Genomic DNA, 16,344 nt, shown 5'->3' with positions numbered 1-16,344 from the left:
TCGTTGATACTTGATTTTCTGGGGCCTGCTGGAACTTGAGTCTGTTAATAGGGCAGAAGCCAAGAGAGGTGGTGGATGATGGGCAGACCTCAGCCCTTACGGGTTCTAAGTTTCATTGGAGTCTGTCCCCATATCTCATGTCACTGCACCTTCCCTTCCCTGACCATCCTATTTAAAAGGTAGCCCTCAACCTCCAAAGGCATTTACTGTCAGCCGTCCCAGCTCTCCTTTCTGCACCGTGACCACTGCCTTCCTTCACACCGTGTAGATCACTTATTCTCTAACAACGGGAATGTAAGTTCCTTGAGGACCGGAACTTTATTTTGTTCATGCTCTAGCATTTTTTGTTTCTAGAAGTGTTCCTACGTATAGTAGGTTGTCAGGATTGGCTGCGCATGTCTGTGGAATGATTGACTGATTGGTTCAGCCATTCTTTATTCATTTCACAGGTGTTCAACAGTAACAGCAAGCAATAGGCCTGCTGAGAGGGCGAGAGAGAGAGAGGGCGAGAGAGAGAGGGCGAGAGAGAGAGGGCGAGAGAGAGAGGGCGAGAGAGAGACAGAGACAGAGAGAGAGAGAGGGCGAGAGAGAGAGAGACAGAGAGACAGAGAGAGAGGGCGAGAGAGAGACAGAGAGAGAGGGCGAGAGAGAGAGACAGAGAGAGAGAGAGAGAGAGAGGGTGAGAGAGAGAGACAGAGAAAGAGAGACAGAGCGAGAGAGGGAGAGAGAGAGAGACAGAGACAGAGACAGAGAAAGAGAGAGACAGAGAGAGAGACAGAGAGAGAGGGCGAGAGAGAGAGAGAGAGAGAGAGGGCGAGAGAGAGAGAGACAGAGAGAGAGAGAGAGAGAGAGAGAGAGACAGAGAGAGAGACAGAGAGAGAGAGAGAGAGAGAGAGGGAGAGGTGGCTTGAGACGGATTCCGAGGCAGAAAATAACCACATCTTGCAGTGCGAAGGCCACGCTGGGAGGAGGCTGTTGTTCTAAGTACAGTGGGAAAAACCCCAAGAGTGTTTTGAGCCACAGAATTTTATTTTATTTTAAAGTTCGCCATGGTTGATGTTAGGAGAAGAGGCTTAGGAAGGCAAGCTGTGTAGCAGGGAAGCTCACTAGAAGACTGTTTTCAGCCCTTTGAAGTAGACACAGTGCTGGTTATAGCAGTTTCCCTTCCACCTTCTTCCCAGACCTTTGTCCACCTGCTGTTGTTCCTGCACCGCGGTGCAGCCTAGGGCCACAGGCTTGCAGCGGGGCTGCTGCTACTACGGCAGCGGCTCTTGATCTCGTTCTAGTGGCAGAGTTGAAGTCAGACTAGAGTGGTCGCCACGTGGACCCAAGTGAGTGGAGAGTAATAAACTTTGTTTCACCCGGTGCGATGCACGGGGGGACTTTTCTAGCATATTAGGATGTTTCATTCAGTTAGCAAACTTTCGAACTGTTTTTACTGATCTAGTTGCCTGATACATCATATATCAATATAAAACTTCAGAAACAAAATTGTAATTTGTAACATTCGATGTTTTAACATAAATAAGCATGCATGGAGTCTATAGATAATTCTGAGTAAGTTGTAGCAATTTTAATTTTCAATCTGTGTTTATAGTAGATCATAATATTTAAATCACGCTCTATAAAATAAAAGCATAATGAATAGCTATTAACATAAAGCCATATATATTAATAGTATGTTTTACAAACTAAGGAATTTTTATTTTATTATCTTTAATTATGTCTTTTTATTCATAGTATCAAGATACAAATATGCAGGGAGTTGTATACGAACTAAACAGCTATATAGAACAACGGTTGGATACAGGAGGAGACAACCAACTACTCCTCTATGAATTGAGTAGCATCATTAAAATTGGTAAGAAACGTTTTATATTCCTCCTAGTAGAAAAATTAAACCGAAGATAAAGTTAAATTATGTTCTCTTCACTGATGATATATAAGCATATGTACATCATTCTTTCTGGTTGATGCCTATATTATTGGTTATCCAGTATTATGAATATCACTTTGTCTAGTTTTAAATACTTTAAAAATTAAATGTAAGTCTCAAATTTAAAAAATATTTTCTAATAGTTCTGATATTCACATTTTGACAGATGTATTATTACATAGTACATTGCTGTATGCATTTGAGGGTGTCACATCTTAAAAATTGCAATAGCTAATATTCTAATTATGTGATTCAGTAAAGCCATAAATTATTTTGTTCAGTTTACTGCATGACCATTAATTTTGCTAACAAATCCATTCAAAAGACTCATATTTGAGGTCTCACCTTAGAGAATTCACGCATGTTATATTCTTCCATTGAGATTAGTTTCTTCCTTTTTTATTACTTTGGCAGCCACAAAAGCTGATGGATTTGCACTGTATTTCCTTGGAGAGTGTAATAATGTAAGTATCTAAATTTAGATATAGGTGCTCTAGATAAGAGAATGTTACAAGCTTCTTTAAAAAGATAAACTATTATGTTACAAACAACTTAATAGATGTATCACAATTAAGTACCTTAAAGCTCATTTTGTATTTTGTTTCTATATGTGGTTATTACCAGTTGGGAATTTTGCCAACATGGTGACATTTAGGCATAAAATCATATATTTTTTATTGTTTTGGTTTTGGTTTGTGGTATCCTATTTTCTGAATGGCATATCTAGACTTACTGTTTGGTATAGAAGTTCTTTCATCACTGTGGGCTGGGATGTCAGGGACAGTCTATGCCCTTTTTTCACACACAATCCACGGTAGAAGAAAATGAGAGCAGAAGTTTTATGTGAATATTTTAGATAGTTTTTAAGATGACTCTCAAAGTGCAGGGATGGAGTTGCTAGGTATAGATTCCTGAGCTGTGGTGGCCGTGGCTCAGACTGTTTGGTGGCATGGGGCTGCCCAGGGGTGCCTGGTCCAGTCTTTGGTGCGCCAGGCAGACCCTGTGTTTCTGGCTTGACTCACTGCAGGCACAGCCCACTGTCAAGTGCAGCTTGCATAGGCACTTTCAAAAGTATTTCGAGGCATTCCATTACTGGCATTTGAGTTTTATTATGGTATCAACACATATGTAACATTTTAGAAAAATGTTCTGAACCAATAACACCTATATTCATAGCCGAAATATATAAGACTCCGTTACAAGGTTATTTTGCAAACTTTTACTGTGTATTTCTTGTGCGTTTGGTATTGTTATTTGAGATTTGGGATGTATTTTTGCAATGTGATATTTGTTTTTGTGAGTAATCAAAACTCACAAAATATATAGTATAATATTTATATAATATTTATATTATATAAAATGTTAATAGGAATAGAGACACAGTCGTCTGAGATTTTTAATAATATTCATGTGCAAAGCACAGCAGTAGTTGCACAAAAAGTATTTATTGGCTGAACGACTTAGCTCATAACTGATCCTCTCCATTTGCACGGTCCTCGTTTCCCCTTGCGTTGTGATAATCTATGTTACAAGATTAAAAGCTCTTTAGGACAAGGACCTTTCCTTATTCATTTCTGTATTCACCTAGCATCTCTCCTAGTGCCTTTCGCATAAACAGTCAACAAGAGGGTTTAGTAAATTGAATTATTCACAATTACTCCCACTTGTAAATACTTTATGTTTTACATACCAGTAGTATTTTAGAATGGCTAAGCTACTAAAATAGCAAACAGATCTCTTTCCTCTTCATTCCAAAAATTTGTTTCTAAAATTTGAGATTTTTACTTAAAAATCAAAACTTCCTTTCAGAAAATTATTATATAATTTGCTATAATTTTTATGATTCCTGGTATGTTTATTATCATGTAACTGTGATAGTCCACATCTCATTACTCCTTCCCCAACACCTCCAGACAACCCACAGGGGTTGGCCATGGCAGCCGTGTTTGTTTCATGTGACCCCTGACCTTCAATCACAGCTCTTTGTGACCCAAACGGGGACCAGTCAGATTCTCTACTGAAACCTGGATCGTGGGCTCAGCATTCTAGCTGTTTACCTGAAAAGAAATGATATGAACCCTAAGCCGAGGCTGCCACGGTGGGTTGGCCCTCTTCTGCTCCACGTGAAAGAGAATGGGGAGAACGGGGAGACCTTGTTTGCAGAGGTCGAAAAGCGGCGGGCGCCTCGAGGCCTGGGTCTGCAGTGTGGGCACCTCCAACGGTGCTTGACTCTTGGAGCCTGGATTTAGATTCCCAAACCCCATGCTGTTAATCACTTGGCTATACTTTTCACTTCATTGTTTGCATACTTCTGCGTGATTATGATTTAGAAAACGCTTTTGTATCTATAAAATCCAAAATGTAATTCTCTGTATATCAATTCTAATTCTTTCACTTTTACTTATCATTCCCTTTTGTAGCTTAATTGAGGGGGGATGCCAAGTCTTTTCAGGCTTCAGTGGGCGTCTTATTCTAAACCCCTCACGTCAGTTAATATACTCTATGTGGTTCTCTCTAGGGTCATTACTCCTTTCTCTGCCGCATCTCAGGGGCCAAGTGTATCCTGTTTAACCGTATAACCCTAGGAGCAGCAGGGTACATAGCAAAACTGTAGCTTTTTCTGACCTTCCTAAGTCAAATTCCACTCTGCTATGCTTTCTTTTTTTTTTTTTTGTGGAACATGGGCCCGCGGGCCTCTCACTGCTGTGGCCTCTCCCGTTGCGGAGCACAGCCTCTGGACGCGCAGGCTCAGCGGCCATGGCTCACGGGTCCAGCCGCTCCGCGGCATGTGGGATCTTCCCGGACCGGGGCACGAACCCGCGTCCCCTGCATCGGCAGGCGGACTCTCAACCACTGCGCCACCAGGGCAGCCCCTGCTATGCTTTCTTAATGTCATATACTTCTCCTTCATAGAATTTAGCTGAACCTGTAGTTACATATTTATCTGTGATTTGTTCGATTATTTGCTTATCTGGCTTTCTCACTAGAATATAAGCCTCACGAAAGCAGAGACCTCGTCTCCCTGGGAGGATGATTTTAGGGGATAATGACCGTGTTCTTTTCACTCTACTTTTCCTTTCATGCATTCCACATAGGTAGTGAGGCCCTCGTTACTTCCTTAACCCAGTGGTTTCTCTGGATAGGAAGAAGACATACTGTCTGAAGTCTGAAGTTCACTGAGGTGTTTCTTTAGATGTATCTACCTAATTACCAGTTTCTTTGCTCTTCATTTCTTCTTATATCTCAGGTCTGACATTTGGAATCAGTTTTTTTCTGTCTCGGAGAACTTCCCTGAGTGAGAATCTGCTGATTTGAAAGAAACTTTCTCATTTTTGTGTGTCTGAATATATCTTTCTTTCACTGCTTGCTTGAAAGATATTTTTGCTGGATGGAGAATTCAGGTTGATAAATATTATCTCTCCATATATTGACTATAATTAGTTACATTTTGGTGGTTTTTAGATTTGTCTCAGTCCTTCATTTTTCTTTGTCCCCTGGACATATTTTCAAGTTTATCTTTTATTTCTTGAAATATGACTCACTATACCTCTCTTGTATTGTTTCAGATTCTTTCTGAAATTAGTTTCTTGGCTTTGGTTCATCTGCCTTTCATCGATGGTGACTTATATGCTCATGCCTTTTATTTATTAACCATAAATCATATTCCTTTGGCCCTTTTAAATGGATATTCTTGAGGCTATTGAAGTTCCTTTCCTGTTATATTTCTAGAGATTGGATATGTATTTGTTTTTGTCAATCACCTAAGGCAGTATCAATTCAGGACAATTTTAATCAAATTATCTAGTTGAGATTTTTTTTCAGACTACTGAGTGGTATAGATTCAAGCCTCAAATCCACATGATGTGCAGTTATTGTTTTTCAGAGGAGATTTTTATTTTCCCTCCAGCAATAAATCCAGATATATAATCTGGTTTCCTTGTAATCCCCTTGCAGCTGTAAGTATATTCACCCTTCAAACTAAGATGAGCCCATAGCCCTTTGCTGGTCCTGGCCCCATCCATGCAGCTGAAAATCCACATATAACTTTACAGTCGGCCCTCAGTATCCACGGGTCCACATCTGCAGACTCAAATCAGCCACAGATGTGTAGTACTACCACGGCATTTATTGAAATAAATTAATGGATCCACGCAGTTCAAACCCATGTTGTTCAAGCGTCAACTCTATATCTAGGCTTTAGTTGATGCTCTCAAGAAAAAGACAGTTTGGGATTTGCTTACCTCACAGGGTTCCTTTATCTGCTTCCTTTTAGATTTCTGTGGATTCCTCCATTCTTCTCAGCCCAGCGATGCATTATAAAATATTTGTGAAATATACTTTATCCAGCTTTTAAATAATTTTAAAATTGTTTTTTTCAGGAATGTCAAATTATCTAATCTGCCATATTGCTTGCAACAGATGTTGACATACTTCTAAAATGTAAGCTAACCATATTAAATAAAATAAAACATATTTTTAACAATGAGCAGATACATGTATATTTTCTTATATTTCTTCCTTTGTACGTGAAAGGTAGCATATTATAGATATTTATCAATGTTTTTAAAAATTGTCTCTGGATTTTGAATCATAGTTAGAAAGTGTTTCTTAATAACTCGCTTTCAAAACAAAATATATATACTTTAGTGACAGAATTATAATAATGCAACCCAAATGGACTGAGATAAAATTTTTAGTCTATATGAATAAATACCAAGGATTAAGACAGACATGGCAGGGACTATAACATTCTTATACTTATAAAAGTATTAATTTCTTTTTTCGTAAATGAGAATCAGTAGAAAAAATTTAATTTCTGAAATTGATGCATTGAGGAATATAATTTAAATAATATTTAAATACATCAAAAGTTATACTAGGAGAATTTAAAAGCCACATTCATATTACCAGAGAGGAAAAATTTAAAGAAAACATAGAAAGTTTAGGAGATGATAGAAAACAACCTAAGTGGTATTAAAGCACTAAAAATAAAGCATGAAATATGATTATCACAATCATTTTGAAGATAATTTAAAAGATAGTAAAACAATAGAGTGAAAATGACAAATTATGAGAGGATACTTATATTGATAAATGTGAAAACCTAGATAAAATGGACAGTTTTTGAGGAAAATATAAATTGCTCCATTTAATGCAAATGATGATAGAAAACTCATAGACCAGTAAATGGAAGAAATTGAAAGCAGTGTTGAAATAATGTGTTTTAAAAAGCTCGTAGGACATTTATTTAACACTGCCTCTTGAGCCCCAGCCTTGGTCAGGCAGTCGCTAGCCGTGGGGCGCACGGATGAACCAGAATCGTTTGCTGTACGTCTGCACTCAACACTCCACTGGGGACAGCCCTTCAGGAGAGAGAATTCCTGTGCCGTCTACACTGTCTCAGAGCTTGGGAAGAGAAGGCAAGCTTCCCAGTTAGCAGCTTAGTTTTCCAAAGAATTTTGATTCTGGAGTTGGATTGTGTGAGTTCCAATTCACCACTTTGGGACTTTGACAAGAGTCTTACACTTTCTAAGTCTGAATTTAACCTCCATTGGTTAAATGTTACATCATGCATGTTATTTAACAGACCATTTCAGACACCTGCCACGTACCCAAAACTGTGCTAAACTGCTGAGCATACAAAGATAAATAAAAAATCGTTCCTGTCCTCAAAGAATGTACAACCAGTAGGAGAAATCAAGAAATCCACAGTTAATCACAGCACAGGACCTTACGTGCGAACAGAGAGGAGCCAAGGTGTTGATGGGGCTGGCAGGGGTGCTGAGGTTGGTGACACTGAAAAGAGCTTGGATGATGAGCCGTCTGGTGGAGCAGGGCTTAGGAGGCCTCTTCCTTAATAGACAAGAAGGGACAGTAAAGGAAGAAGCAATTTGTGAGAAATCTGGAGCTGGGAAAGGAAGCCTTTTGTGTTCTGACCAGTACCAGTGTCTGACACATAACATATACAAGGTGCTCTTGAAATGTTTGTTGGGCAAAACTGATTTTTCCATGATTAAGATTTTGCTTAATTCACTTTTTAATGTTTCTACAGGTTTTCTCTTTCACACCTAGTCACATACTCCACTTACTATGTAACATTTTTTATAATGTCATTACTATAGTTTTTCTTGTGTTGCCTGTAATTAGTGGTTTGTGAAAGCTGGAAACCTAGTGATCTCTAATTATACGTCAAACTTTATAATTCATAAAGTAAGTTCATAGATAGCGTTTGTGTATTAGCTTAGAAACCAGTTTACAGCCAGTAGTTTAGAGTAACTGTGTGACTTTGTTCAGTGCACAATGACTTTAGTAGGTTTATTTCTAAGAATTATGCTAACGAAGTTAGGCATGTGGTTCAAGGTCCAGTGTACCTGGGGTTCCTGGCTCACGCCCTCTGCCCGGATCTACATTCATTTACTCTCCAGTGCCATCTAGTGTCTATAAGAAAAATAACTTAATGGTAAGCCTAAATAATGTTTTTTCTTCTTAAAAAGTGGTTCCAAAATTTAACTGGTTGTGAGTTGAAGCCTTAACGTGCAAGTGAAGTTTCACGAATCAAGTGATCTTTGAATCGTTCATGGAAAGAAAGATGAGAGCAACTGTTTACCAAGCGAAGTAGACTTCTCTCTTTAGTTGATGTCAGTGAATCAATTTCCCAATTCATCAAAAAATCCTGGTTTTTAAGAAATAATGTGTGATAGTCTATTCTATGGCTCTTTTCCCACCAAATCTATTTCTCAAAATTAGATTTTTTAACTAATTTGAATGCTTTTTATTCCTTCGTTGAGCCAACTTATTCATTATGACTACCGTTACCAATCTTTTCTAGTTTAAATTATTTAACTTTAGAAATACTTACGAAATGTACTGTTATCACAAAAATATTGGGTAGTTCATAATGAGTTTCTTTGAAATATTGAAAGAGCTAATTCATCCCCTACTACTGCATGGCCTCACCTCTGGATTGATTTCTAGCTCTTAGGCCAGTCTCCTTGCTGGTGTTGGGAGGGGAAAGGCCTAACAACAGTCAAGCCACCTGCAGAGCTGTCAGGTGGGAATGAAGGTGCACAGCATCAGTGGGCAGGTGCACGTCCTGAATGCAGCGATGCTCTTCTCTGGAAAGGGTAGAGGTGGTTGAGGTTTGAAACTTTGAACCTTTTCCTTGTTTTTAGTTTTCGTGTAGTTTTCATCTCTAGCCTCTAAAAAATGTTTGTGTTAATAAAAGTTTTCATAGATTCATACAACATTAAAGCAGAAATTAATTTTAGAGACTCATTTCAATGCTGGATGTTATAGATTGTAAATGTATGCATAATAGTCTTAATACGTTTAAAATGTTATGTAGTGATGTTTGATGAAAGTTTTCATTCATCCACCTATGAAAATAAATAGTGAGTATAATCTCTTTCATCTTATTAATCTGAACATCCCAGTCAAATTCTTATGTCAAAATTCATAATGATTGGCATGGAGGAGTGGAAGGTACAAACCACTGGGTGTAAGATAGGCTTCCGAGGATGTATTCTACAATACGGGAAATATAGCCAATATTTTGTAATAACTTTAACTGGAACGTAACCTTTAAGCATTGTATTAAAAATTTTTTTAAATACGTCTTTAAAAATTCATCATGATTGATTTTGAAAAATAAAGCCCTTACTTCATTTTTAAGTTTCTTTAGAACTTATTTACACCCATCAGTTGTTAATGCATTAATGCAGGCCCTTCACCAATGAAAAATGCAAAATATGTCTTATAAATTACGATTATTTTGAAACATGAAGAACCCAAGCAAGACTCGCCTTGCCAGATCACAACATGTACTATAAACTCACGGTAATTAAAATAGTGTGCTAGCAAATAAACCAAGTGGTACAAAATTGAGAGTTCAGAAGCAGACCCAAGTGTACTTGGGGATTTAGTATATGATGAAAGTGTCAGTTCAGCCAGTGGGAAAAAGAAGACTATTTGATACACAGCTATCTGTTTGATTATTTCTGTGGAGTAAATAAAGGTATATTTAATAAACTTTTCTCCATTCCTGAATACGTGTAAAATTTAGCCTCTAATTTGGAGGTTCGTTATCGACGTTGTCTGTTTGCAGTAATAGCTGCCCATCAGCCTGTTCCACTACAGAGATCATACAGAATATATTGCAGAACACACAATTCAAACCAGTGATTGATCTTTAATCAGAAATGGAGGTCATGGACGGAGCTGTTGCACAGGTGAATCGTATGGAGTTAAAAAAAAATGCCATCCAAAAAGAGTAGGAAACTCCTAAGTGCACAGAGGAGAAAAATTGAAGCTGTAAAAACGTCAAAAAACAGGTGTCTGTCTAGGTTGGTCCTCATTTTCCCTTCCTATCTGAGCTTTTGGCCTTCATATGACAACTTATTCAAAATTTTGTCAGCACTTGCCCTCAGCTCTCATTTGTAAACATTTCTGTTTGGTAAGTATGAACAAAAATCATAACCTATTTAGTAAAACAAGTATAAAGTTCCCACTGTAAAAAATTATTTATTTTTTTGATAGTTATTTTCCACAAGGAGTTTTCTACATCAATCAAGTAATTGAAAGATTTCTAAATCATTTATTTTCAGCAAATCTAGTATGTAAAATAGCTTTCCATATACCCAAGGTGCAGTATTTGCTTGTCTGTTTCTTGTGCATCATATAGAAAGCCTACACAGAGGCAATAAATGTTTTATATTAAATAAATGACCTAATAACCTAGGAATGTGTATGTGTAAGCTATTTTGTCATATTGAATTATGAAGCTAAATGAAGATATTATTATGAAGATATTATGAAGATACTATTAAATCCAGCCTTCAAGGGCATATAGCAAAGTCATCCAAAAGAGATATCTGTTGTATATCTTCAAACAACAAACAAATAAAGTCAACAACTATTTTTAAAAAATCCAAAGCTTCTGTCGGGAGCTTGGTTTAGAGTTTACTTTCTATTGCTGTCATGGGAAGTTCTTTAAGACTTAACTAAATGATTCAGGTCAATTTAAGTTCATTTCCTGCAGTTCTGACTCTGGTTGAGTAAAGAAACATTACTCAGCATCCTTCTTACGATTAACTTTGTCATAGTTTGGAAAAATCATTGTCAATTCTGACTTTTATTCAGGCTAAATATACCATGTCCTTTAACATTTTTTCTTGCAGTCATCTCTCTTCCTGTTCTTGGATCATTTCGCTACTCTCTCTCAATCTTAAGAAGGGGTGACACACTGAATTGTATTGCCACATAGATACTAAATCTAATGAAAGTCTTACTTCGTTTATGTCTTATGTATATTGGTGCATTATAGTAACTATAAAAACAGTGACTTATTTCTAGCCTCTTTAAAAATAAAGTGCGTTTGTCATTTATCATCTTACGTGTAGCTGAAACGTAAAAATCTTTTTAAAGTGTGTAACTTGTATTTAAACATTTTAAGCTTAATCCTTTTTAAAAGATGCATTCAAAAAGCATTTTTCACAGGCATAATAGCAAATTACTGCTTAAACACAATCCTAACTAATGTAGATATATTAATGAATAAAAATATTTTGAACTTAACTTGTAATCTTTAGATAATGACGACTTACTTAAAGCAGGTGGGGTGAGAGCCAAAGCTCTTTTCCTCCTCTCCGCTCCCAGTGACTGAAGTAGCTCAAGTTTATAGGGTTCACTGTCTTGTGACTGTAAGATTTCACTTGAAGAAAGGGCTCTTCGACATTACGAAGCTTGAAAACCACGTTGTCTAAAAAGTAATAACCACATCCAGCTCATTGTCCTCACCTGGACCTAGCTTAGTGCTAGCAAGCATTAATAGGAACATCTTTAGCTTCAGAGGATTGCCTAATACTCACTGCTTCAAAAGGGCATCATCCTTAAGTCACAGCACTCCAATTAAAAATAAAATAAAAGTGTAGTGTTGGGGGCTTCCCTGGCGGCGCAGTGGTTGAGAGTCCGCCTGCCGATGCAGGGGACACGGGTTCGTGCCCCGGTCCGGGAAGGTCCTACATGCTGCGGAGCGGCTGGGCCCGTGAGCCGTGGCCGCTGAGCCTGCGCGTCCGGAGCCTGTGCTCCACAATGGGAGAGGCCACAACAGTGAGAGGCCCGCGTACGGCAAAAAAAAAAAGTATAGTGTTGGGAGAATTTAGCAGAACTTTAATATTTTTCAAATTGAGTAGATAATCATAATACAGTTATGTCAAAATATTGCTCCCCATGCCCAGATGACTTGTTTGGATGAGCAATTCTTATTTAGTAGAAAGTTATTTTAAAATATAATTTGGTTTAGTCAAACTAACAGATCATATTTTAAAAAACATTTCTTTTAAAATAGTTTCAAATGTTACCCTCCCACCTAGTCTTTTGAGACGGAAAGATACACCCAGCTTTGTCCTTTCTTTTTTTTTTTTTGGTGTGTGTGTGCAGAGAAGAGCAAAAATTTTACCAAGAGTATTCTGAATCTGTAATTTTATGGGCAGGTCAGTTTTAGGAATGGAGTGGTTGAGTATTAAAAATAGAAATAATGTTCTGAAAAAGATTTTTAATGAAAATGAAAAAATATAACCAAATCACGTTGACCTGTAGTTACAGAGCCATGTGGCAAGTCTGTAGGGCAGTGTGTCTGTTTCTTGTGTGATAGTTTCTTGAGCCCAAGGACAGCTTACATTTTGTTTTCATTTTATTATTTTCTGTGGATAAAAATCGGAGGCTATTTTAAGAGATTTTCTGCACCTAGACATTTGTGTGAGTCCTGTATCTAGCCTGTGTGTTGTGTGCGTAGGACATATGAAAGAGAATTTCACCTCAGATGCTCAGTTTGGTCACGCAAAGCACCTTTCCTCATCTTATGTCTCTACTTTTCCTTGGCTCACAGATTTCTTGCGATTGTTAAGTAATCTTTTCGTCCTGTGCCAAAGACTTTCCTAAGTCTATAAAACATATTCCTTTTTTCTTCCTAGAGCCTTTGTGTGTTTACCCCACCTGGAATCAAGGAAGGAAAACCCAGGCTCATCCCCGCTGGGCCCATCGCCCAGGGCACCACCACCTCTGCCTATGTGGCCAAGTCCAGAAAAACGTTGCTAGTAGAAGACATCCTTGGGGTAAGTGGCTTTTTACCCTTTGTGACATTCGTAACCTGAAGTATTTAATTAAGAAAGATAACATATACTCTTGATGTTTTAATTTAAGCCATTTTATAACAGCTTTAAAGCAAGATACAGAACAGTAAATGCATTTGTATGTAAACTAATTCTTTGTACTCCAAGAATTATATCTTACGTACCCCTAAGATGTAGATTTGAGTAGTTGTTCTTTCAACATTTGCCAGTATAGTTAAGCATAAAAATGTATACTCATAGTCATATAGACTAGATGATTACTGTTTTATGTTTCATATCCTAGCAGGATATATATGAATGAGTCAGCTATTGCTGTGTGACAAACTACCCCAGATTTTAGTGGGGTCATACAGCCACCACTCACTGTCTCTGGATTGGGCCATTCTGCTGATCTGGGCTATCTTTGACTGGGCTTGCTTATGTGTCTGACATCAACTGGCCATCACTTAGGAGCTGGCCAGTCTTAGGTGGCCTTCGTTCTCTGTGTGTGTCTCGCCACCCCAACCAGTAAGGCTAGCGTCATGTTCTTATGATGGTGGCAGGTGTCAGAGAGAAGAAGTGGACACATGCAAGTGACTTTTCAAGCCTCTGCTTACATCAAATTCACTGCCCTCAGGTTAGCCAAGCAAATCTCATGGGAGGCCCAGACTGAGTGTAGGAGGGTCTGACCAAGGCCATGGGTACAGAGAACAGGACAAAACAGAGCCCTCAGAGCAGTCTGCCACAGTGCATGTGTACACTGTGATGAAATGTCACTGCATGAGCTCAGACTTTGAAACTGACAAGCATACAAACAAGTATATAGGTGTCATGAATTTGCTCTGAAAAAGTACTAAATTGGAGTCACAAAATCTAGATATTAATTTTGTTTTTGCCACTAGTTATCTGTATAGCCTTGAACAAATCAGGTTACTAGTTACTTTATCAAAAATAAGAAAAGAAAAAGTGCTAAAAATAAATGTTTCACAGTATAATGTATATAGACAACAATACTGTATTATAATCATCAAACTTGCTAAGAGACTAGATCTTAATTATTCTCACCACAAAAAAGAAGAGATAATTATGTGGCTTGATAGAGGCATTAACAATGCTACAGTGGCAACCATATTACAACATATAAACGTATCAACATGTTGTATACCTTAAACTTCCACAGTGTGGTATGCCAAATATCCTTCATTTCTAAGAAGTAAACGTAAAAAGTAGATACTGTGTAAGTTGTCATTTCAAAATGTTCTATTGTATGTATAGGCAAGCTTTCAAAATATCTGTAAATTACAAAGTATAGATTTATACCAGTCTATTCATGAAAAGCTTCCTGTAGACCACAGAAATTGAATACATAGAATTGACGTTTTGATATTAATTCATTTGAGTTTCTTGTGTTCCTTTGAGTGATTTTGCTAAGCTAGAAAGCTAAGTCAAAGAACCGACTCATTTCTTATGATAGGTAATTGGTAATTATTGGATGATTTGAATATCTAATATGGGCCTTTGAGATTCAGTTACAATGACTTTCACTAATGTATGCTTTTGTGTTATTCTAACCTTAAAAATAGAAGGGAAGAAATTTTATACATGTAATTTCCTTCCTATGGCATTTACATTTGGAGTAATTTTCACTTGTGACCTTATACCTGTAAATCCCTTAGTCCTGGCACACACCAGGTGAGGAATAAATGAATGTTAACCATCATAATTACTTTTATTATTGCATGAAGTTATGTATACTCATTCACTAATTAAATTCTACTGTACAGTGATAAAGAAACATTAAATCCATATTTGGGTATAAGTTCCACGTTGCTAAAGATAAGCATTTTCTTAAGCGGTGTTTATGGTGGCCATGGTCATTTGGTTTTCCTTTGAAAAGGACTGCTCATTACTGATGACGAGTATAAGGAATTTGCTGATAGAATCATAACTGGATGATTCCATTACTTTCACTGAGTTTATATCTTTTACCCTTCTGTTTTTTTAGGACGAACGATTTCCAAGAGGTACCGGACTGGAATCAGGGACGCGTATCCAGTCTGTTCTTTGTTTGCCAATTGTCACGGCGATCGGTGATTTGATCGGCATCCTTGAGCTGTACCGGCACTGGGGCAAGGAAGCCTTCTGTCTGAGTCATCAGGAGGTGAGGCCTGGACGCTGCCTGTGAGGACTTTTAGTTGCACCTAGTTCATTGAAGGTGCTGAGTAATATTCAGTTAATAAATGATGAATATTTAATGAGGGAATATTTAAAACCGTAATTTGCTTAATAATATTTTGATACTACTACTAACGATTTTTCAAAACATTTTTTTTGTCTTGCAGTTGTTTAGAGAGGAAACTCACTCAATATAGCGATATAGAAATTTATAGTAAGTTATTTTAGTAAGGATCCATTTTAACAATAAAAATAAAATACCATATTGTGAATCAAATGAAGTCGTAGGATGGCTTTGGAGAGTTTTCACATTCTAGTTGACCCCTTAAAAATGTCCTCTTCCTAGAGTATGTCCTGAATAGAAGTAGCAGCATCAAATCCATTTGGGAAACAATAACTTCCGTTCACTGTTCCCTGAACCGGAACGGCTCAGTCCTACTAAAACCAAACAGTACATGATCTATCTGTCAGACGAGGTGTTCACCCAGGCCCCTCCGTGGCCTGCACCCCGTGTGCACTTACCAAGATGACCCGTCTTCTGCTGCTCCAGCCCCTTCCCTGCCTGCAGCCATGCTGGGCCCTCTCCTGCACGCAGCCTGCGCCTCTGTTCTCCCTCCTCTTGCACTGCGCTTGTCCTGTACCCAGCCCCAGCTGCCTCACTCAGGAATGTGCTCTGAGGTCACCCTCTCTGATCAGGCTTCGCTGAACACCGCACACAGACGTGAGCGGCTCCTGTCCCTCTGTCGTGCCTCTTTTCCGCTATAGCCGCGTCACCAGCCAGTATAACGTGCACTTTGCTTTATTTTCTTTCTTGCCCTTCTCTCTGCCCGCAGCAGCTGTGAGCTGTTCTGTTGTTCGTGCTGTATCTCCAGCATCTAGAACAGCGCCTGGTACCTAGTAGGCACCCAATAAATATTTGTTAGATGGATGAAAAATCAAAGAAATAGAATAGCTAGAAGTTTGAGCACTTGTCAGTGAAGTCTGGGAAATACTTCCTCATTCTAAAGTGGTCATTAGAGGCCTTTTTAATAGTATTTTGGTTGAACTGAAAAATAATTATTTTATGTTAAAATCATTGGATGACAGCTCTCTTAATCAATTTATCTTCCTTTTTAACCCGAAGTA

At 38.0% G+C, this 16,344-nt stretch overlaps 1 protein-coding gene across 1 annotated transcript in view; it reads left to right on the top strand.

Moving 5' to 3' along the window:
• Positions 1-16,344, top strand: part of PDE10A (phosphodiesterase 10A) — a 304,446-nt gene that overhangs the window by 212,222 nt on the left and 75,880 nt on the right. The window contains exons 4-7 of the mRNA XM_022560857.2: positions 1,741-1,861; positions 2,351-2,400; positions 12,907-13,047; positions 15,050-15,205. Of these exons, the coding sequence (XP_022416565.1) occupies positions 1,741-1,861; positions 2,351-2,400; positions 12,907-13,047; positions 15,050-15,205 (468 nt within the window). The remainder of the gene's footprint in view (positions 1-1,740; positions 1,862-2,350; positions 2,401-12,906; positions 13,048-15,049; positions 15,206-16,344) is intronic.

This window comes from Delphinapterus leucas, chromosome 12, assembly GCF_059928025.1.
Source record: "Delphinapterus leucas isolate spDelLeu-1000000601 "Yukka" chromosome 12, BTC_Dleu_Yukka2, whole genome shotgun sequence".
Lineage (NCBI taxonomy): Eukaryota > Metazoa > Chordata > Mammalia > Artiodactyla > Monodontidae > Delphinapterus > Delphinapterus leucas.
This window is presented reverse-complemented; position numbering and strand designations above follow the sequence as displayed.